We start from the raw sequence: 24,846 nt of genomic DNA on the forward strand, positions 1-24,846 counted from the left end.
CAGTATATAGATAGGCCAACAAGAGGCGAGGCCGTATTGGATTTGGTACTGGGTAATGAACCAGGACAGGTGTTAGATTTGGAGGTAGGTGAGCACTTTGGTGATAGTGACCACAATTCGATTACGTTTACTTTAGTGATGGAAAGTGACAGGTATATACCGCAAGGCAAGAGTCATATCTGGGGGAAAGGCAATTATGATGCGATGAGGCAAGACTTCGGATGCATCGGCTGGAGAGGAAAACCTTCAGGGTTTCCACAATGGAAATGTGGAGCATGTTCAAGGAACAGCTACTGCGTGTCCTTGATAAGTATGTACCTGTCAGGCAGGGAGGAAGTGGTTGAGCGAGGGAACCATGGTTTACTAAAGCAATTGAAACACTTGTCAAGAGGAAGGAGGCTTATGTAATGATGAGACGTGATGGTTCAGTTAGGGCGCTTGAGAGTTACAAGTTAGCTAGGAATGATCTAAAGAGAGAGCTAAGAAGAGCCAGGAGGGGACATGAGAAGTCTTTGGCAGGTAGTGAGGATGTGAAGCAAGGGTTAATAGCTAGAAAGAGCCAGAATGAATGGGATACATTAGTGGAAAATCACAAGTAGAGGAGTTTGTTATTGAAGCCATTGAAGGAGAATGAACTTGCTGAGATAAGGGAGTTGATATTTGAAGTCGTGAGCCGACTCATGACTATAAGCCGAATAGCCTAGAGAAACAAGGAGCATGGCCGGATGACAGGATATGAAATGTGGGAGCCGCTTGCAACTATAGCTAACACCTGCTAATTAAGCTAAGACTGCTACATACTCACGTGCCAATAGATAACCTCAAAATCTGTAAAATCATGTATTGGAACTATGGCAATAACAAGTTTATGCTTTGTAATGGGGGCGAGCTCAAGTGAATGTAAGGGACAGCCCCCTAATAATACATATAAAAAAAGGATGTTTTGAGCAATACTTTGGCACTCTGCAAGGTGGTTCGCCGGAATACCTAGAATAGGGGGGCGAGGAGCGGCCTCCGACGCCGTTGTGAAACACTCCGGGTTTCATGATGACGTCGGCCGTTGCAGAGAATTCCGCCCAGGATGTATAATCATCTGGAAAGGAATAATTTGATCAGTCAACATGGTTGTGTGAAGGGTAGGTTGTGCCTCACAAACCTTATTGAGTTCTTTGAGAAGGTGACCAAACAGGCAGATGAGGGTAAAGCAGTCGATGTGGTGTATATGGATTTCAGTAAAGCGTTTGATAAGGTTCCCCACGGTAGGCTATTGCAGAAAATACAGAGGCATGGGATTCAGGATGATTTAGCAGTTTGGATCAGAAATTGACTAGCTGGAAGAAGACAAAGGGTGGTGGTTGGTGGGAAATGTTCAGACTGGTGTCCAGTTACTAGTGGTGGACCACAAGGATCTATTTTGGGGCCGCTGCTGTTTGTCATTTTTATAAATGACCTGGAGGAGGGCGTAGAACATAGAACAGTACAGCACAGAACAGGCCCTTCGGCCCTCAATGTTGTGCCGAGCCATGATCACCCTACTCAAACCCACGTATCCACCCCATACCCGTAACCCAACAACCCCCCCTTAACCTTACTTTTATTAGGACACTACGGGCAATTTAGCATGGCCAATCCACCTAACCCGCACATCTTTGGACTGTGGGAGGAAACCGGAGCACCCGGAGGAAACCCACGCACACAGGGGGAGGACGTGCAGACTCCACACAGACAGTGACCCAGCTGGGAATCGAACCTGGGACCCTGGAGCTGTGAAGCATTTATACTAACCACCATGCTACCCTGCTGCCCCAAGGGGTAGAAGGATGGGTGAGTAAATTTGCAGATGACCCTAAAGTCGGTGGAGTTGTGGACAGTGCAGAAGGATGTTACAAGTTACAGAGGGACATACATAAGCTGCAGAGCTGGGCTGACAGGCGGCAAATGGAGTTTAATGCAGAAAAGTGTGAGGTGATTCATTTTGGAAGGAATAACAGGAAGGCAGAGTACTGGGCTAATGGTAAGATTCTTGGTAGTGTGGATGAGCAGAGAGATCTCGGGTCCATGTCCATAGATCCCTGAAAGTTGCCACCCAGGCTGAGAGGGATGTTAAGAAGGGGTACGGTGTGTTAGCTTTTATTGGTAGAGGAATTGAGTTTCGGAGCCATGAGGTCATGTTGCAGTTGTACAAAACTCTGGTGCGGCGCATTTGGAGTATTGCGTGCAGTTCTGGTCGCCGCATTATCGGAAGGATGTGGAAGCACTGGAAAGAGTACAGAGGAGATTTACCAGGATGTTGCCTGGTATGGAGGGAAGATCTTACGAGGAAAGGCTGAGGGATTTGAGGCTGTTTTCGTTAGAGAGAAGAAGGTTAAGAGGTGACTTAATTGAGGCATACAAGATGATCAGAGGATTAGATAGGGTGGACATTGAGAGCCTTTTTACACAGATGGTGATGTCTAGCACAAGGGGACATAGCTTTAAATTGAGGAGAGATAGATATAGGACAGATGTCAGAGGCAGGTTCTTTACTCAGAGTAGTAAGGGCGTGGAATGCCCTGCCTGCAACAGTAGTGGACTCGCCAACACTAAACGTATTCAAATGGTCATTGGATAGGCATATGGACAATAAGGGAATAGTGTAGATGGGCTTTAGAGTGGTTTCACAGGTCGGCGCAACTTCGCGGGCTGAAGGGCCTGTACTACGCTGTTATGTTCTATGTACACCAAAGAGGTTAAATTGAGCTTTCATCCCTGCACTTTTCTAAAATAAAGGTGTAATTCCTTTTTCCACTCCTCTAGTACCACCTCTGTATCCAAGGAGGATTGGAAGATTATGGTCAGTACCTTTGCAATTTCCACCTTTACTCCCCTCAGCATCTTCAGATGTAACTCACATGGGCCAAGTGGCTTATCAACTTTGAAGGACAACCAACTTTTTAATTCCTCCTCTCCTTTATCAATTTTCATCCCATCCAGCATCTCAACAATCTCCTATTTCATCATGATGTATTTTGGGGTCAAGTAAGTAAATAGAAGAACAGAAATTAACTGAGGGATAAGTCAAAAGGGGTTGCTCTTAAAATACAAATGGAGCACAGCCAAAAAAAGAACAAAGAGGAACAGAAACTTGAAAACATTAAATCAAAATGTGAAAACTGGGGTCGATGAAGCACTATTTCATCATGACTCCAGCAGCATCTCTCCCTTGGAAAGAAAGATGCAAAGTACTAATTTAGTACCTCAGCCATTCCCCAGCCACCTTTGGGTCCATAATTGGCCCAACACTTCCTTTTACTATTTATATGCCTATAGAATACTTTTGGATTCCCTTTTACTTTACGTAACAGTCTTTTCTCAAACTCTTCCTTTGCCTCTCTGATTTCCTATTTTATTGCCCCCTGAACTTTCTATATTCAGCCAAGTTCTCGCATGTATTATCAACCCAAGATCTGTCATATGCCTTCTTTTCAGCTTCACCTTCCTCTCGCATTATCAAAGAAGCTCTGGTTGCTCTACCTTTCCAACTTGCAGGTACGTAACTTGACTATATCTGAACATCTCCTCTTTAATAGCAGACCATTGTTCCATTACAGATTTGTCCTGGATGTAACATAATTTTCTCACTTAGTATGATACTCTTAGTTTCTCCATTTCTAATATTCAACTTCTTAATTTTAAAGAACTTTACGTCAATCAGTATTAGAAGTTATATTATAAAATGTACAAGTTAGAAAAAACTGAACTATACCCGGTTCTCATGTGCTTCCAGCTTAACAGTAGGACATTTCCGGAGATCTCCTGCTAAATCCGCATAGGTTTGAGGCCTGAATTGGTTGCTCCTTTCTGATGTAGACAAGGTCTGTACCAGATGCTGTGCAGCCCACTGACGATGTCTAGAACTTAGTCTTCCTGACAGGCAACATGCTGCAAGTGCATTGGCAAGTTCCAAGGCTCCTACATGTGATGGTGAATAATAGGGAGATGAGGATGTATTTGGAGCAACATCTGGAAAAGAAAAGGTGAAAACTGTTTTGATACCTTTCAAAAACTTTCTGAATCTCAATTCACATTTATGCATCCTTCCCCCTTTTTCCAACATAGCCACTGGCAGACATGTAGCATTCTTCTGTCAGTAAAGCAGTAACTCTGCACCACAAGATATCTTTATGACAGATACTTTGACTTGTTGAACCAAACCTGAAGCAAAAGTGAGAATCAGACAAACATGCTGGCAGAAATTGTACACTGACTAGTGAACAGCACTTGAAATTTAATCATTCAAACTTAATTTAGAGGCAGACAGAAGTTTATTTTGAAGATACTAAATTTTACAATTGTGTTTGACCCATTGATAACTGCAGGAAAAACTCTTCATCATCACTTTAAACCTAGCTTAGTCACGTAGACACCTTTGAAAACCAAAATGTCATGATACTCTCCGAACACTAAAACTGGTATAATGCATCAATGTAACGTTAATTGACATATCCTACAAAGCATGGTGGCTTTGAAAACATCTGCACATAATAAGTTGCATAAGTGTTACTTGTAATAAATGTATTTAGAAGGTTGTTCATAGGCAACTGCTTACTTTGGCAATGAAGCATGTCAACTAACCTAACTGGTATTTTATAAAACCAGTCACATTTGTTTTCCAATATTGTTAAATATTTAACTCATCGTAATTTTTACGTTTTGAAGTCAAATACTAAATGCATTTATTGTCCTGCAACTTCTTCACTGTCACAAGTGTACAACTAGGTCAGAACAAAAGCAACTTTGGAAATCAACATCATAAGAAGTAAGAGTAGGCCATTCGGCGCCTTGATCCTGCCCCACCGTTTAATAAGACCATGACTGATTGGATTGTGGCCCGAAATCGACTTTCCCACCTGCTCCCCATAACCCTAGACTCTCATGTAGATCAAAAATCTATCCAGCTCAGCCTTCAATATATTCAATTACCCATACTCCACTGCTTTCTGTGGAAGCAAACAGGAGACCACTTATTTTTAAATTGTTCGCCCTGATTCTTGATTCCCCCAAAAGGGGAAACATCCTCTCAGTATTTATCCTGTCAAGCCTCCTCAGAATCTCATATGTTCCGATAAGATTACCTCTCATTCTTCTAAAATCCAAAGTGTATAGGCCGAATACTTCATCCCTGCAATCAGCCTACTGAAGCTTCTCCAAAGTGCTTCCAATGTACAAGACCAAAACAATACACAGTACCATTTTTGGTGCAGTTTCACCAACGCACTGTATAGTTGTAGCAAGACTTCCCTACTTTTATACCCCATCCCAGTAAACATAGATTTGATCATTTAGATAGCACATCAATTTACAGTGCCTATCCTAATAACATTAGGCTGCTGAATGTATTAATAAAGGACAGATTAAAACTTCTTCACAAATCAGAAAAGTACTCTTGTCATTTGAAGGTTCCTACCCTTGGATTCTGTATCTTCTTTGTCACGGCTGGGCTGATGTCGGAAACCTTTCTCTGTGAGCAGCTCAACCAAAGCTTGAGTTACCAGAAAGTTGGGAGAGCCAGAAAGTTTGTTGTCTTTTACTGGTCTATGGAAAAGGTGAAGCACCCTGTTCTTCTGCTGAACATCACGGATCATGCCTATATGCAGCCCTGTTGCAGCAGCAATCAAATCCTTGGGAAGAGTAACATGGAGCTATTTCAATTCATATGACATACAAAATTTTCCATCTGGATTGAGTATATTTTTCACATAAATGTCGATTTGGATATGCTGCTGATCACTATGCTCAAGCCTCTAACACTTATTCAGAGAAAATGATAATTACTACTTTGGAAAAAAATAGATCAATACATCTGCAGTACCAACTAGCTACAGAACCTAGCTACAAATGTAACAGTCACAAATACATTAAATTGTAAATGGTGTATGATTTAACAAAATAAGAAGGCACTGCAAGTTGCGAGTCTTACACTTTGGGAAGGACGTAAAGGCATTATAAAAAGATCCACCAGAATGGTTCTAGGGATGAAGAACGTCAGTTACACGGATAACTTGGAGATGAGAGGATTAAGATGAGATTTGGTAGAGGTATCAAAAATCATGAGGGGTGGATAGGATAGGGTGAAACAGTTCCCATGGGTAGAAGAAGCCAAAAGCAGAGGACACCAATTTGAAGTGATGAGCAGCAGAAGGAACAAGATGAGGAAAAAAATGTATTTACGCAGCGTGTCGTTAGCTGTGGTGGAGACAAATTCAATCAATGTCCTCAAAAGAGAATTTAAAAATTATCTGTGGAGAAATGATTTAAGGGCAGCGGGGAAAAGGCAGGGAACTGGGACTTAGTTAATAGCTTTTGCAGAGAACTGGCACAGACGCAAAAGACCGAATGGCCTCCTTCTGTCCGGTAACAATTCCATGATTCTATGAAAACAAAAAGCAAAATTCTGTTGATGCTGGAAATCTGAAGTAAAATTGCAAATGTTATAAACACTCAGCAACATCTGTGGAGAGAAAGGTCGGATTAACATTTCAAATCAATGACAATTCGTCAAAACCTTAGAAATCATCAGCATGAAGCTAGTTGCTTGCTGATTTGCTGAGTTTTTAGTATTTTCTATCTTTATTACACATCATTTTATTCCTCAGCTTACCTGAGTACAGACATCAACTAACACTCTGTACGCAGTAGGACTGTTTGCCACTAGACAGCCAATAGCTGAACTCATATAAACCAAACAGGAGGTTGTATTCCATGTTCCTTTTGAAGATCCAAACTGACTACTTGAGTACAAGTGTTGTGTTCCATTGTTTGCCAGCTGAGCCCTTCCTGCAGCTGCAAGACACATTAATCGAACCAAGATACGGATGTCCGTTAATCCAAGAGCTTCCAGGCCACTTGTCTGACTGCACATGGAACCACTATAATTGCATAATTTGAAAGAGAAAAGACAAATATTAATATAGAGAACAAATAATAAAGAAAAGTACAGCACAGGAACAGGCCCTTCTGCCCTCCAAGCCTGTGCCGACCATGCTGCCCATCTAAACTAAAATCTTCTGCACTTCCTGGGTCCATATCCCTCTATTCCGAACCTATTCATGTATTTGTCAAGATGCCCTTAAACGTCACTATCGTCCCTGCTTCCACTACCTCCTCCGGCAGCGAGTTCCAGGCATCCACTACCCTCTCGTGTGAAAAAAACTTGCCTCGTACATCTCCTCTGAACCTTGCCCCTCGCACTTTAAACCTATGCCCCCGAGTAATTGACCCCTCTACCCTGGGAAAAAGTCTCTGACTATCCACTCTGTCTATACGCCTCATAATTTTGGAGACCTCTATCAGGTCACCGCTCAACCTCCGTCGATCCAGTGAGAACAAACCGAGTTTATTCAACCTTTCCTCATAGCTAATGCCCTCCACACCAGGCAACATCCTGGCAAATCTCTTCTGCACCCTCTCTAAAGCCTCCACATCCTTCTGGTAGTGTGGCGACCAGAATTGAACACTATACTCCAAGTGTGGTCGAACTAAGGCTCTATACAGCTGCAACATAGATCACAGAATTTACAGTGCAGAAGGAGGCCATTCGGCCCATCGAGTCTGTACCGGCTCATGGAAAGAGCACCCTACCCAGGGTTAACACCCCCACCCTATCCCCATAACCCAGTAACCCCACCCAACACTAAGGACAATTTTGGACATTAAGGGCAATTTTATCATGTCCAATCCACCTAACTTGCACATCTTTGGACTGTGGGAGGAAACCGGAGCACCCGGAGGAAACCCACGCACACACGGGGAGGATGTGCAGACTCTGCACAGACAGTGACCCAAGCTGGAATCGAACCTGGGACCCTGGAGCTGTGAAGCGATTGTGCTATCCACAATTGTACCGTGTTGCAACATGACTTGCCAATTTTTATACTCAATGCCCCGGCCAATGAAGGCAAGCATGCCGTATGACTTCTTGACTACCTTCTCCACCTATGTTGCCCCTTTCAGTGACCTGTGGACCTGTACACCTAGATCTCTCTGACTGTCAATAATCTTGAGGGTTCTACCATTCACTGTATATTCCCTACCTACATTGGACCTTCCAAAATGCATTACCTCACATTTGTCTGGATTAAACTCCATCTGCCACCTCTCCGCCCAAGTCTCCAAACAATCTAAATCCTGCTGTATCCTCTGACAGTCTTCATCACTATCTGCAATTCCACCAATCTTTGTGTCGTCTGCAAACTTACTAATCAGACCAGTTACATTTTCCTCCAATTCATTTATATATACTACGAACAGCAAAGGTCCCAGCAGCGATCCCTGCGCAACACCACTCGTCACAGCCCTCCAATCAGAAAAGCACCCTTCCATTGCTACTCTCCGCCTTCTATGACCCTGCCAGTTCTGTATCCATCTTGCCAGCTTACCCTTGATCCCGTGTGACTTCACCTTTTGTACCAGTCTGCCATGAGAGACCTTGTCAAAGGCCTTACTGAAGTCCATATAGACAACATCCACTGCCCTACCTACATCAATCATCTTTGTGACCTCCCCGTAAAACTCTATCAAGTTAGTGAGACACGGCCTCCCCTTCACAAAACCGTACTGCTTCTTGCTAATACGTCCAATTGTTTCCAAATGGGAGTAGATCCTGTCTCGAAGAATTCTCTCCAGTAATTTCCCTACCACTAACGTAAGGCTCACCGGCCTGTAGTTCCCTGGATTATCCTTTCTACCCTTCTTAAACAAAGGAACAACATTGGCTATTCTCCCGTCCTCCGGGCCATCACCTGAAGACAGTGAGGATCCAAAGATTTTTGTCAAGGCCTCAGCAATTTCCTCTCTAGCCTCCTTCAGTATTCTGGGTTAGATCCCATCAGGCCCTGGGGACTTATCTACATTAATATTTTTCAAGACGCCGAACACCTCGTCTTTTTGGATCTCAATGTGACCCAGGCTATCTACACACCCTTCTCCAGACTCAACATCCACCAATTCCTTCTATTTGTTGAATACTGATGCCAAGTATTCATTTAGTACCTTGCCTATTTCCTCTGGCTCCACACATAGATTCCCTCGCCTGTCCTTCAATGGGTCCACCCTTTCCCTGGCTAACCTCTTGCTTTTATGTATGTATGTTATGGCAACATTTTATTCCCCAACTGACTTTCAAAATAATCTAAAGTAGCAAAAGAAAAATGCTAAGACGGAGATAAGATCCCAAGTTTTCGAATAAACAAAATTGGAAATAGGAGTAGAGTAGGCATTCGGCTCCTCGAGCCTGCCCTGTTATTCAATAAGATCATGGCTGATCAGTTTGTATTTCTAATTCCACATAATCTTTGATTCCCTTGACTAACAAGAATCTATCTACCTCAAAGACGTTTAATGACCCCGTCTTCACGGCTTTCTAAGGCAGAGAGTTCCAAAGCCGTACAACCCACAGAGAAAAAAATTATTTTCATCTCAGTCCTAAAAGGGTGACCCCTAATTTTAAAACAGTGTGTCCTAGTTCTGGACTCACCCACAAAATGAAACAGGGCAGGAGTCAACTCCTGGGGAACAAAGTCCCACAGTGTGCGTGTTTAGTCACGTCTATCCCAACACTCGCATTATTGAAAAACACAAGGCTATACAACGCGACTCGCTTTGTATAAGGGGAATGCATGGCCAAGGTCGCACATAGCCCCGTTTTTTATACTGGTGAGCTTTGCTTGCTGGAACTCCCCAGTGTAGCGAGAGATTGGGATGCCATTTTTAAATGGTGATCTCCGAGGCCCCCGAAGCTGTACCCGACAACCCCTAGCCCGCCCCCCCTTGCGCTCTGAACCCTACCCTTGCCCTCTTCTCCCATCCTGCCTTCCCTATTTTTTTTTTTAATTTAGAGTACCCAATTATTTTTTCCAATTAAGGGGCAATTTAGAGTGGCCAATCTACCTATCCTGCACATCTTTGGATTGTGGGGGTGAAACCCACGCAGACACGGGGAGAATGTGCAAACTCCACACAGTGACCCAGGACCGGGATTCAAACCCGGGTCCTCAGCGCCGTAGGCACTGTGCCACCGTGCTGCCCTCTGCCTTCCCTATTTTAACCTCTTAACCTGACCGTCTCCCATCCTGCCTTCCCTATTTTAACCCCCCCCACTTTTGCTGACTCCTCAATCCTCCTTAAAAAACAGTTTCCACCTCTGGGTGAACCCATCAACTTGACCTTTTCAAGCCTCAGAAATTCGCTCACTCACACCCGCTTTCGGCAGCTCTGGCTCCCTCTAAGTAAGATCCGTCTCTGGACTATCAGGGAGGTAAAGGCCAAGGCATCGGCCTCTCTCTCCTCTTGGACTCCCGACATCCCGAATATCGCTACCTCAGGCCTCGGGGCCACCTTTACCCCCAGCACCTCGGACATTACGTCTGCAAACCCCTGCCAGAACCCCTTTAGCTTTGGACATGCCCAGAAAATGTGGACGTGATTCACAGGCCTCCCCGTGCAACACCACTACCCTGCTCCCAGCTCCTCCTCCCACTTACACTTTATATCCCCCATTGGGGCCCACTCCCAATCATCAGCTCCTTGAAGACCTCGGACACCTTCCCCTCCCCTGTCTCCTCCTTTGACAGTAGCTTATCCTGCAACCCCAAGGGCGGTAACCCAGAAAAGACGGCACCTCTCTCTTCACAAAATCCTGAACTTGCAGGTACCTGAAACCGTTCCCCTGGGCAGCTCATACTCTTCCTCCGGGTCCTCCAATTTTGTGAAACTGTCCCCTACAATCAAGTCGCGAATCGCTCGATCCCTGCCTCCTGCAACTTCGAACCCCTTCCCCCCTGGTGCAAACCTATGATTGTCACAAATTGGTGCCCACACCAAGACACCCTCCAGTCCTAAATGCTGCCTCCATTGCCGCCACACCCTCAAGGCCGAAACCACCACTGGGCTCACAAAGTGCCTGGCCGGTGGGAACGGAAGCTCGTTCCCCAACAAGAAGCCGCCTCGATTGGGCAGTATGGTAGCATAGTGGTTCGCACAATTGCTTCACAGCTCCAGGGTCCCAGGTTCGATTCCCGGCTGGGTCACTGTCCGTGCGGAGTCTGCATGTTCTCCCCGTGTGTGTGTGGGTTTCCTCCGGGTGCTCCGGTTTCCTCCCACAGTTCAAAGATGTGCGGGTTAGGTGGATTGGCCATGCTAAATTGCCCTTAGTGTCTAAAAAGGTGAAGTGGGGTTTGCTGGGTTGCAGGAATAGGGTAGCTACATGGGCTTGAGTGGGTTGCTCTTTGTTAAGGGCCAGTGCAGACTCGATGGGCCGAATGGCCTCCTTTTGCACTGTAAACTCTATGATCTATCCCCCCCCCCCCCCATGCCGGCCCCTCCCCCTAACCATGGCGATGTTCACCGCCCAGTAGTAGTTCATTATATTCGGTAATGCCAGCCCCTTGCCCTCCTCCTCACCCCCGCTCCACAAAGTCCTCTTGACCTCTGGGGTCTTCCCTGCCCAAACAAACCCAGAGATCAGCACGTTAACCTTTTTAAAGAACGACTTTCGGCCAAAGTTCTGGATGTTCTGAAATACAAGCAGGAACCTTGGCAACACCGTCAGCTTTACTGTTTGCACCTGTCCCGCCAATGACAGTGGCAGCACATCCCACCTCTTGAAGTCCCTCTTCATCTGCTCCACCAGACAACTCAAATTCAACTTGTGCAACTGAATCATCATTCAGATGACCCTACGTCATCTGAATGCCCAGATAACTAAAACTTGCCCCCACTACCTTAAACAGCACCTCCCCCAATCTCTTCTCCTGCTTTCTGGCCTCAATTGAGAACACCTCACTCTTTCCTATGTTCAACTTGTACCCGGAGAACCAGCCAAAATCTTCCAAAATCCCGATAATGCCCCCAAGGGTCTAAATTGCTCGACGCCCGCCCCCCCCCCCCCCCCCACCCACCCCCGCAGAATCCTTTCCAATCCCTTGACGCTCTAAGCACCATTGCCAGTGGCTCGATAGCCAAGGCAAAAAGCAATGGGGAGAGCAGGCACCCCTGCCTCTTCCTCGATACAGCCAGAAATATCCCAAACTCACCCGTTTCGTCGGCACACTTGCGACCAGTGCCTTGTACAGCAATTGGACCCAGTCCACAAAACCCTGCCCAACCGCCCCAGCACGTCCCACAGGTATTCCGACTCCACCCTGCCGAAAGCCTTATCCATGTCCATCGCCACTACCACCTTCACCTCCAGCCCCTTCAGAGGCATCATAATTACATTGAGCAGACTCCTCACATTCGCAGACAGCTGTCTCCCTTTCACAAACCCCATTTGGTCCTTGCCTATCACCCCCGGGATGCAGGCCTCAATTCACGAAGCCAACACCTTCGCAAGCAACTTGGTGTCTACATTCAATAGCGATATTGGGCGGTATGATCCCCACTGCTCCGGGTACTTGTCCTTTTTCAAAAGTACTGAGATGGATTCCGACAATAGTGTATGGGGGAGTTCAGAATCCAGCTCCATGATCACCGAGTATGCCAAGTCGACCAACCCCGCCCTGTCCACCACATAAAGGTCAATCCGGGGTTCACCGGATATGGGAAAATATGAAAATTCCTTCGCTATCTGCCTCCCAAACCTCCACGGGTCAACCGCACCGTCCCATACACTCCATAAATCCCTTCAGCTCCATCACCACTGCCGACACCTTCCTCGACCTCGGGCTCGACTGGTCCAAGCTTGGCTCTAGAACCGTATTGAAATACTCCCCTGTCATATTCAACTGAGGTGAGTTCAGGTCAGGAATTTTCCCAGCAGCTGCTCATGAAGACTACATCATCCCATTTGGAATTAAACATTGACCAAGACTACTGGCATCCCCTTCAGCTTCCCACTCCTCAACACAAACCTCCCCCCAAATCTGCCACAACCCTCCTTACCTGGAACCCACTTATTCATCAACATCGCCCCCCCCCCACCCCCCCCCCCCCCCCCGTCTTCATATCTAGTCCTGAGTGAAACACCTGCCCCCATCTATCCCTTCCTTAATATTGTCTGGTCCCCTATCTTCAAATGCGTCTCCTTCAAAAAGGACATGTCCGTCTGCCTTCAGACTCCTCAGATGCACGCACACACATGACTGTTTGACCAGCCCATTCAGCCCCCTCATGTTCCACGTGACCAGCCTGGGTGGGGGGGCTCCCCTGCCCCCACCCCTGCTGATCACCCATATCCCTTTTTGGGCCAGCCCTCTCACGCGATCTCGCCACCCACGTTCGGATGCCCACCATCATCACTCCCTTTCCAGCTGCACCACGTCAACTACACCCTTGTCAACTGCCCTCCCCACTCTCCACCAAACAAAGCAACAACCACATTCCCCTCCCCTACGTCTATCTCCTGACAACTGCCCATGCACTCCCATTAACTATCCCGCCCAGATAGTACCCACCCAAGGCCTCCAAAATAGCCGACCACCCCCTCGATTCCCCCCGCCCCATCCACGCTTCCCCAAAAAGCAGAAAAGATGCAATCAACCATGATGTTTCCCCAAGGAGGGCCTGCCCTCCAAACATCCCGGCATCAAAAAGGAACATTTTATGGGGAAATGTTTCCCGAGAACAAAGAAACATTCGCACAAACTCCTCCAAAGTTCAATGTCCTCCTTCTCCTGCCAGTCCATTGTCCATCATAAACTCCATTGCCTCCTCTGGCATGCCGGAATAATATTCACACTTCTGGAAAATCACCCAGAGTCGGGCCGGGTGCAGCACTCCAAACTTCACCCCCATTTTAACGAGAGCAGCCTTGATCCTATTAAACCCAGACCTCCACTTCGCCAGTTCTGCACCCAGTTCCTGGAACATCCGCAGCTCATTCCCTTCCCAAATGCACTTCCTCATCTGCCTCGCCCACTAAAGAAACTTCTCTTTATCCAGAAAGTGGTGCAACAGCACCACCACCCCCCTTGGCAGCTTGCCCACTTGCAGCCTTCTCATCAGAGCCCTGTGGGCTCTGCCGACCTCCAGGGACCTTTCTAAGCCTCCTCCCCCATCAACTGCTCCAACATTTTGGCCAAATATGTGCTGGTCTCCGCACCTTCGGGCATCTCCGTAATCCTCAAATTCTGCTTTCTGAAGCAGTTCTTCAGATCCTCCAACTTCTCCTTCAGCCTCTTCTGGGTCTCCCGCATCACCCCCACCTCGGCCACCAATGAGGCCAATTGCTCCTCGTGCTCCCCCACCGCCTCCTCCACTTTTTGGATCGCCCAGCCCTAGGACCCTGCATCTGCTCCACTCTCTCGATCTGTGTTTTAATCGGCTCCACCATTTTGACCAGGTCTTCCAGGGCCTCTTTCCTCTGAACATATCATTCAGAAACTCCACTAATTGCTCCATTGACCACTGGGAGGGCAGAACAGCCCCTTTGCCCATTTATCCTGTGATGGACCACGAAGACTCTCCTGTTCCAGCAGCTATTTTCTTTTTACCCACTCCTAGATTGTGGTTCCATCCACCAGCTACACCAGATGAGTTACACCTTCTCCAGGTACTCCTTGCACCACTTTCTACCCAAAACGTTAGTCCTTCGGACAGGGGAAGGACCAGAAAATACAACCTTGAGTGGGAGCCACCAAGTGTGCAATTGACATCTGCATGGCCGCCACCAGAAATCCCGGTCTCCTGGCTTTTATCGGCCATGCTGCACTGCGGCGGGCTGCTTTTCAGGCACAACATGGCCATTGTATCGCGGCCACAATTTCCACGTCACCAAGGCCATTCAGAATCTTATATACTTCAATCAACTGACCTCACTCTTATAAACTCCTGTGGAAACAATCCCAGTCGTGCAAATCTATCCTCCTCAGACAACCCAGTCACTCCAGATATCAATCAAATAAACTTCTCGGGGGGGGGAGGGGTTAAACTAATTTGTCCGGGGGCTGGGAAAACGAGCTGTAGTCCAGAAGCCAGTGTTGAGAGTAGTGAGGTACTGAGGAGGGTATCAAGGTCGCAGGAGTGTACTGGCAGACAGAAAGGTGGGTTGAAGTGTGTCTACTTCAATGCAAGGAGCATCCGGAATAAGGTAGGTGAACCTGGAGCATGGATTGGTACTTGGGACTACGATGTTGTGGCCATTACGGGGACATGGTTAGAACAGGGTCAGGAATGGTTGTTGGAAGTTCCGGGGTATAGATGTTTCAGTAAGAGTAGGGAAGGTGGTAAAAGAGGTGGAGGAGTAGCATTGTTACTCAAGGATAGTTTAACGGCTGCAGAAAGGCAGTTCGAAGGGGATCTGCCTACTGAGGTAATATGGGCCGAAATTAGAAATAGGAAAGGAGCGGTCACATTGTTAGGAGTTTTCTATAGGCCCCCAAATAGTAATAGAGATGTGGAGGAAGAAATTGCAAAACAGATTATGGATAGGTGTGGAGCTCTCACGGTAGTTGTCATGAGTGACTTTTACTTTCCAAATATTGATTGGAACCTCTATATGTCGAACAGTTTGGATGGGGCAGTTTTTGTACAGTGTGTGCAGGACGGTTTCCTGATATAATATGTGGATAGGCTGACAAGTGGGGGGGCCACATTGGATTTGGTACTGGGTAATGACCTGGGCCAAGTGTTAGATTTGTTTGTGGGAGAGCACTTTGGAGATAGCGTCCTTGATAGGTATGTCCCTGTCAGGCAGGGAGGAAATGGCCGTGTGAGGGAACCATGGTTCACAAAAGAGTTTGAATGTCTTGTCAAGAGGAAAAAGGAAGAATATGTAAGGATGAGAAAACAAGGTTCAGTTGGGTCGCTTGAGGGTTACCAGTGAGCAAGGAATGAGATAAAAAAGGGCTTAGGAGAGCTAGGAGGGAGCATGAGAAGTCCTTCGCGGGTCGGATCAAGGAAAACCCCAAGGCTTTTTACTCTTATATGAGAAATAAAAGAATGACCAGGTTGTAGTGCCGGTCAAAGACAGTAGTGGGAACTTGTGCATGCAGTCAGAAGAAATAGGAGAGGCGTTGAATGAATACTTTTCTTCAGTGTTCACCAAGGAGAGGGGCCATGTTTTTGAGGATGAGAGTGTGATACAGTCGGGTAGGCTGGAGGAGGTAGATGTTCTGAGGAAGGATGTATTAGCAATTTTGAAAAACCTGAAGGTCGACAAGTCCCCTGGGCCAGATGGGATATATCCAAGGATTCTTTGGGAGGCAAGGGATGAGATTACAGAGCCTTTGGCTTTGATCTTTGGGTCCTCACTGCCCACGGGGATAGTGCCAGAGGACTGGAGAGTGGCGAATGTTGTTCCTCTGTCCAAGAAAGGGAATAGGAATGACCCTGGTAATTATAGGCCAGTTAGTCTTACTTCGGTGGTCGGTAGGTTAATGGAAAAGGTCCTGAAGGATAGGATTTATGACCTTTTGGAAAGATGCAGCTTAATCCGGGATAGTCAACACGGATTCATGAAGGGTACGTCTTGCCTCACAAATTTGATTGAATTCTTTGAGGAGGTAACTAAGTATGTAGATGAAGGTAGAGCAGTTGATGTTGTATACATGGATTTTAGTAAGGAGTTTGATAAGGTTCCCCATGGTCGACTCATGAAGAAAGTAAGGAGGTGTGGGATAGTGGAAATTTGGCCAATTGGATAAGTTACTGGCTATCACACAGAAGACAAAGGGTGGTGGTGGATGGAAAATTTTCAGACTGGAGATCAGTTACCAGCAGTTTTTGCTGATGACACCAAGATCGGCGTAGTGGATGAGGTGCAGGGCTGTTGTAGGCTGCAAAGAGACATTGATAGGATGCAGAGCTGGGCCAAAAAATGGCAGATGGAGTTTAAGCCTGATAAGTGCGAGGTGATTCATTTTGGTAGAAAAAATTTGAATGCGGATTATAGGGTCAACGGCAGGGTTCTGAGGAATGTGGAGGAACAGAGAGATCTTGGGGTTCATGTCCACAGATCTCTGAAGGTTGCCATTCAAGTGGATAGACCCGTGAAGAAGGCTTATAGTGTGTTAGCGTTTATTAACAGGGGGCTTGAGTTTAAGAGCCGCGGTGTTATGCTGCAACTATACATGACCCTGATGAGACCACATTTGGAGTATTGTGTGCAGTTCTGGTCACCTCATTATAGGAAGGATGTGGAAGCATTGGAAAGGGTGCAAAGGAGATTTACCAGGATGCTGCCTGGTTTGCAGGATAGGTCTTATGAGGAAAGGTTGAGGGAGCTAGGGCTTTTCTCTTTGGAGTGGAGGAGGATGAGAGGCGACTTAATAGAGGTTTATAAGATGATGAGGGGGATAGTGGACGTTCAGAGACTATTTCCTCGGGTGGATGTAGCTGTTACAAGGGGGCATAACTATAAGTTTCAGGGTGGGAGATATAGGAGGGATGTCCGAGGTAGGTTCTTTACTCAGAGTGGTTAGGGTGTGGAATGGACTGCCTGCTGTGATAGTGGAGTCGGATACTTTAGGAACTTTCAACAAGCGGTTATTGGATAGGCACATGGAGCACACCAGAATGACAGGGAGTGGGATAGCTTGATCTTGGTTTCGGACAATGCTCGGCACAACATCGAGGGCCGAAGGGCCTGTTCTGTGCTGTACTGTTGTATATTCTATAAACTTCCTCTGAACCGTCTCTAATGCAATTACAACCTTACATTAATAAGGAGACCAAAAGTGCACACAGTATGTGAGACATGGTCTCATCAATGCCCTATATAACTGAAGCATAACATCCTTACTTTTATGTTCAATTCCTTTCAGAATAATGACTAGGATTCCATTAGCCACCTTAATTACTTGCTGTACCTGCATACTTTTGTAACTTATGCACTGGAACACCAAATCCCTTTGCAGTCGTTCTCCATTTAAATAATACTCTGCTTTTTTATTCTGCGTGCCAAAGTGAACAACTTCATATTTTCCCACATTATACTCCATCTGCCAGATTCTTACCCACTGACTCAATTATTCTTTTTTCATCTACAGCCTTTTTATGGCCTTTTCACAACATGTTTCACCACCTATCTTTGTGTCACTTGTGCATTTATCTACCATGCCTTTGCATCCTTTATCTAAGTAATTGATATAAAACGTAAAAAGATAAGGCCCCACTTGCGAGTCTCCACTTGTTACATCCTGCCAATCAGCAAGTTACTCATTTATGCATACTCTGTTTTCTGCCAGCCAGCAATTTTCTATCCATGTAAATATGTTACCCTCTATATCATGAACTTCTGTTTTCAGCAATAACTTTGATGTGACACGTTATCAAATGCCTACTGGAAATCCAAGTACAGTATGTTTACAGGTTCCCTTTTATCCAGGCCGCAAGTTATTTCTTCAAAGAACTCTAACAAATTGGTTAAATATGATTTCCCTTTCACAAAACCACACCGATTCTTCCCAAATAATTTTTGAAGTGCCCAGCTCCTTCATGTATTTTTCTAGCATCTTCCCCATGCCAGAAATCAGGCAGGATACCTGTTTTCTGCCTCCTTCCTTTCGTGAATAGAGGGATTATATTTGCTACTTTCCATTCTTTTCAGAGACCTTTTCAGAGTCTAGTGATTTTTGAAAATTAACTTCAGCAGATCTACTACCTCATTAGCCACCTCTTTTAAGACCCTAGGATGAAATCCATCAGGATGTGGAGATTTGTCAGCCAGAGCTCCATCAGTTTGCTTCCCTCATGATTGTAATTTTACCAGATTTCCCTCTCCCTTCCATCGGCTATTACTGGATGTTTTTTGTATCCTCTTTAGTGATGACAGAAGCAAAATATTGCGCATTTCATCCGTCATTTCCTCATTATCTACTATTAACTCCCCATTGTCACTCACTGGTGCACGAACACTCACTTTACTTACTCTTTTTAAATTCCTGAAGAAACTCTGATCTGTTTCTATATTTCTAGCTAGCTTCCTGTCATACACTAATCTTTTTCTCCTGACTAACCTTTTAGTCATTCTTTGCAATTCTTTATATCCTAAACCAGTCATCTGACCTGCTACTCATCTTTGCACGGTTATACGTTTTTTCCTCAAGTCTGATGCTTCCCTTAACTTCCTTAGTTATCCACGGATGGTGGGTCCTCCCCTTAGAATATTTTGTTATCGCAAAAGTATACTTATTCTTAATATTCTGAGATATCCCGTTAAATGTCTGCCATTGCTCCTCTATTGACTTATCCTCTAGCCTAGTATCCCAGTTCACTACAGCTTAGTTTTCATGCCCATATAGTTCCCCTTAAAGTTTAAAACACTAGTCTCGGTCCCACTCTTCTCCCTTTCAAACTGGATGCAAAATTCAATCATATTGTGGTTGCTGCTACCGAGGGGTGCCGTTACTCTGAGGTAATTAATTAATCCTGTCACACTACACAATACTGAGTCTATTATAACCTAACCTGCTTTCAGTATGTGTTGTTCTAAGACAATATCTCAAAACCATTCTTATGAACTCTTCATCCAGGCTACTGCTGCCAATCTATTTTTTTTTACAGTTTATATGTATATTATAATCACCTGTGATTATTGCCGTCCCTTTATCAGAAGTACCCAATATTTCTTCTTGTATACTTTGTCCTACATTGTGGCTACTGTCAGGGAATCTGCAGACCACTCGCACTAGTGACTTCATTTCCCTACACGTTTAGATTTGATTGTGCTTTACAATGTTTTAAAGTAATTAGGTACCTGCTTTTCTACCAAATCCATATCACTTTAACAGCTGACTTTGTTCATACTTTGTTAATACTAAGTGTAACAATGGTCACATTCTTCACCGGTGTTCCAATAAAAATTTAAGAATTCATACAATTACGGGACTTTTGCTTAAAATGTGTCACGAATACCTCAACAAGTGGCAGAATAATCACCTTCCCTTGCTATTCAATGGCATTTCATCATGGAGCTCCACACTATCAACAGCTTGGTGGATGGGGGAGGGAAAGAAGTCACCATCAACTGGAAGCTCAAATTGGATTAGCTGCATAAATAATGCTATGGTTGCTAGGAAAGGTCAGAGGCTGGGTATTCTGCATTGAGTAGTTCACGTCCCGACTCCCCAAAGCGTTTCCACTACCTGCACACTAACGTTTTGTTACTCATGCACTAGAACACCAAATCCCTCTATGCCATCTGGCAATGCCACACCAAATCCCTCTGTGCCAGGCTGGCACCCAGGTGGCACTGCCAAGGTTCACAGTGGCCCCAAGGCATTCAGCTGTCACAGCGTGGTATTTGGACTGTGCCCAAATTTAACGTTTCAAGTCCATTTGACCCTTCCTACCTGAGAGGCGTTACAATAAAGTTGTAGCAAAATTAACAAGAGACAGATGGCCCGTTAACCTATGTATGTTGTAGAGGCAAAAAATGAACAGGATTTTTAAAAAAGAGGGACTAAGATGGGAGGAGAAAGGTCACAGTCTAAAGTTGCTGAACAAAATGTTGAGTCCTGAGGGCTGTAAGGTGTCTAATCAGAAGGGGAGATGCTGCTCCTCCAGCTTGCATTGAGCTTCACTGGAGCAATGCTATAGGCCAATGACAGACATGTGGGCATGAAACCAAGGACTGGAGTTAAAATGGCAGGCAAGAGGAAGGTTAGGGTCATGCTTTCAGGCTGAGTGAAGGAGTTTCGCAAATCCGTCATCTAGTCTGCATTTAGTCTCCCCCACGTAGAGGAGCTCTGCGATCTCTCACCATATAGATAATAAGCTACTTTTTTATTCTTTCTGCCAAAATGGATAATATCCATTTTTCCCATATCATACTCCATTTGCCAGATTTTTACCCACTCACTTAACCTACTTGTGTCTCTTCATTGCCTCCTTACGTCCTCTTCACAAATTACTTCCCTACCTATCTTTATGACGTCAGCAAATTTAGCAACCATACCTTCAGTTCCTTCATCCAAACATGGGCAAGGAAATCTACTGATTATCACCTACCGCCCACCGTCAGCTGATGATCGGTCTTGCTCCATGTCAAACATGGCTTGGAAGAAATACGGAGTGAAGGAAGCGCACAGAATGTACTCTGGGGTGGGAGACTTCAATGTCCATCCCCAAGAGGGTCTCCAACACGCTACTACTGACAGAGCTGGCTGTGTTCTGAAGGATATAGCTGCCGGACTGAGCCTGCAGCAGGAGGTCAGAGAACCAACAACAGCTAAAATCTATTTGACCCCACTCTGACACATCTGCCTGCCGCCTTCCTGCCACAGATGCATCTGTCATGACAGGTAGAAATGACCACCACACAGTCCTTGTGGAGACTATGTCCCAGCTTCACACTGAGGATCCCTTCCATCATGTTGTTTAATTGATTCACTGATTAAATGTCTATGATCTTAAGGCAATTATTATTTTCAACAGACAGGATTACTGAGAAATTATAGTCTCATTTCTGACGTACCTTACAGAAATCAACGATAGAGCTTTCATAACCATGCTATGTGCTAAAAGAATTTGCATTGCCATTGTGATACGCTGAAGAGCAAACATTCTTTCCTGGGTATCCCGGAGAGACACAGCTTGTTCACCCAAAGTCAGTCTGGAGCTTGTTTTCTCATCAGACCTATTTAAACCTAACAGAGGAAAGATATTACAAACATCTACAGATCTTAGTCCGTAACAGGATATAGTCAAGAAAAACAAATGCAAACTGTAAAGTCCGTTTTCCTGCTAAATAGTAAAATCTACACCTTATTCAGTCTCTTGCCTTTTATTCTCACAAGGACAGTAAAAATTCTACTCATTACTAAGCAAATTTCACATAGATTTCAGACCCAGTTCAGAACAAAAATAGCAGTGGTTTGGGAACAGATTGTTTACTCTTTATATTGTTTCGAGCAGGCTTGTCCAATCCCCAAGCCATATGCTACACCAAACCCTGAAGCATCTGTATCCAGCCTGCATACTTACTCTTTGGGTAAATGGAATTAAAGTGGGGCTGGTTTAGCACAGTGGACTTGTAATGCAGAACAATGCTAGCAGCGCAGGTTCAATTCCCGTACCTGCCTCCCTGAACCGATGCTGGAATGTGGCGACTAGGGGCTTTTCACAGTAACTTCACTGAAGCCTTGTGACAATAAGTGATTATTATTATTAAAGATCTACAAAGACCCGCTTATGCAATCAGAGGTTGATTCCCTCCCGCTTTATGGTTGTTAGGCTTGCTGCCAAGCCTATTAGCAGCAAATTAGGCCTGGAGCGTCTGGAGATTGCGTTGGCCCAGGAAAGGATGGAGGTCAGGTCATCCCGGATTGGTTGAGGGTCAGGCCAGCCCGGGTATGGCAGGAGCTTGGATCTGTCCGGAAGTGGCTGGAGGTCAGGTTGATCCAGAGCAACTGTCGGGTGGGTAGGCCTGGGAACGGCTGGAGTTTGAGATGGCCCGGAAGTGGCTGGAGGCCTGGTTAACCCAGAGCAGCTGGAGGTCGGATAGGCCTGGGAATGACTGGAGGTGTGTGCGAGTCTGTGAGCTTCAGAGAATCTGTGTGCATGTACGGTCTCAGTGTGCGAGTGTGTGTGCATATGTCTGAGAGTTTATGTGCGTGCGTGCACGTGTCTGTACGAGTGTGTGTGTGTGTGTGAGAGAGAGCCTTCGGCATGGTGTTTTTCACATGGGGAAAAAGTTTTTTCTCAAGGTGTCTAAAGATTGTGATCTGGAACGTGCCATCGGGGCTGGCGAGAATCACACCGATTTTCCTGCTGGTTTGTTCTGCCCGCTGGTTGTTCAACCCAACTCCTCAGCTGAGGCCTGGCCCTCACCCCTTCACTGGTGGCCCTGTCTATGCTCCTTGGCAGAAGGCATAAAACAGGTTTTATTCATGAACTATGCTGCTTGATACATTTAAATGGGTACTGTGGTAATATCATAACTGTAAGAACTGTAAGGGTTAATTAAATGTCTAGAGTAACCAGTAGAGTTACAGCTATATAAGGCTTGTGGGAGTGTGTGTGCAGGAGTCAAAAGTACAGATCGTGTAAGTTAGAGCAGATTGTAGTTTATATCAGTATTAAGATTATCTGTAGGTGAGCATAGTTTAAATGTCTTTAGGAGTACGGGTCGAATCCAAATTAGTGTTAATAAATTTATAGATTTAAATTCAAGCTATTTTGTGAACACTATACCAACCATCCTGAAATAAGCAACACTGAAATAAGCAACACAAAGAACACCACGGTACTTTTATTAAGGACTCTTAGTGAAATGTATTGCTTTCAATTTGATAATTAATGTTCTATGAAACTTTATTTTACTGAAATTTGATCATCAACTCCTTGAGTGGGAATAAAATTGAATTGTGGATAAAAGAATAAAAGTGAATTTCGTCCACTCGAAAAGACAAGTGTGGGTTAGGGTGAAGGGAAGAGACCAGAGAGAAACTAGCATTCTAAATAACTCTTTTTGCTTTCTTGGTCCGTTTCAGAATATAAAGTCAATATAATTAAAATTTGATGGAATTATGCAGTAAATATATTTTTTAAATAAGGTGACAGGTATATTCTTCTTCTTCCAAGAAAGTATGCAAGTGATTTCCTGACTGCTACATGCTTGTAATCAATAAGTGCCCATTAGTCATTTGAGGTAACTCAATAGCAGCTTCCATATCTCTGTGGTCTTTATTTAGTATCATTGATCGTCAACTGAATTGATGAATGTGTGATGTTTTACCATTTTATGAGGTGTATCATTGGTAGGGAAACAATGGTAATGCCATACATTTATCACTTCTGAAATAGATGTGCAAACATTGACGCGATTTAGCGGCCGCGCCGACCTACCTTGGTGCCGGGACGAGACTGTTGATCTCGCAAGAGGACTTTCCTGAAATTCGCAATGCTCGAAACATCTCACGAGATTCAACCAGCGAGGGGGAGGTCCAAATATGCATATTTAAATAAGTCATTCAACTCATTTATATATGAATTCATTGGATTCTCTCGGCGCCCGGAACCCAAAGTCCTCGCCTGGGATATCTCGCCAGTGCACAGTTTAGTACTGGGCCAGGTGCAACGGGACCTGGGGGTGTCTCATTGGAGACCACTGGGTTGGTGGGGACAGGTGACACCCTAGCACCCACGCACCTACGCACCTTGGCACTGTAACCCTGGCACTCCCAGGATTCCTGGGTGGCACTGCCAACTTGGCAAATGCACTGCCTGGGTGCCAGTGCCAGGATGGCACTGCCAAGGGTCAGGGTCTGAGAAGGACAAATTGTTTGGGCCTTGAGGAGTTTCTTCCTGGTCTAGCCCCCACACGTATAAATTTTTTCAACAGTGGGGAGTTAAACTTGCAGCAAGACCAGCTCCTCAGAGATTGGACTGCCATTTTGAAAGGGTATCCTGATCTCTAAGTGAGCTTCAGGGTCATCCACATCCCCCACCCATGGACAACGCGACCCTCCACATGCATGGGCATTGCCCCCCCCCCCCCAGTGAGGACACCCTGCTATGGGGTTGCTGAGGCCTCCCCACCACCCCTTTCTGGTGGCCCTTTCATACCTGCCCTTCAGCCCCCCACCCATCATACAACTCCTCACCACATGGGTGTGGGTGAATACCAGTGTGGATTTCACCCAAAAAAGCGTCAGCAAATACCCCGTCAAACTCGCTCAAAATTAGACTTATTTGGTTGAATTCCGCCCCCTGGCTACTGTTACCTTTCTTTAAAAGCAAATCCTGTGTATTATCATTGGCAACTGTTGCTCCAAGAGGATCCTGTTCTGGAAATTGGACAGGATCTGGAATCAATTTGCTGTCGTTCAATCCAAGTGGTCCAGCTAATGAAGCAAAGTCTTCCTGTCCTGTAAGTCGCTCAGTTCCCTCAGAATCTAATATGTCCCAGTCCTCTGTGAAACAAAAATG

The 24,846-nt window shown here is 45.5% G+C and overlaps 1 protein-coding gene across 3 annotated transcripts in view; it reads right to left on the bottom strand.

Annotated features, from left to right (window-relative positions):
* The window catches only part of LOC119962749 (probable E3 ubiquitin-protein ligase HERC1), a 594,360-nt gene that overhangs the window by 183,779 nt on the left and 385,735 nt on the right, over window positions 1–24,846 (bottom strand). For all 3 annotated transcript variants that reach the window (XM_038790765.1, XM_038790766.1, XM_038790764.1), the window contains exons 48-52: window positions 24,642–24,830; window positions 21,392–21,563; window positions 6,641–6,908; window positions 5,447–5,660; window positions 3,746–4,002 (exon numbers count right to left, since the gene is read on the bottom strand). In XM_038790765.1, coding sequence (XP_038646693.1) covers window positions 3,746–4,002; window positions 5,447–5,660; window positions 6,641–6,908; window positions 21,392–21,563; window positions 24,642–24,830 — 1,100 coding nt within the window. The remainder of the gene's footprint in view (window positions 1–3,745; window positions 4,003–5,446; window positions 5,661–6,640; window positions 6,909–21,391; window positions 21,564–24,641; window positions 24,831–24,846) is intronic.

This window comes from Scyliorhinus canicula, chromosome 3, assembly GCF_902713615.1.
Source record: "Scyliorhinus canicula chromosome 3, sScyCan1.1, whole genome shotgun sequence".
Taxonomy (NCBI): Eukaryota; Metazoa; Chordata; class Chondrichthyes; order Carcharhiniformes; family Scyliorhinidae; genus Scyliorhinus; species Scyliorhinus canicula.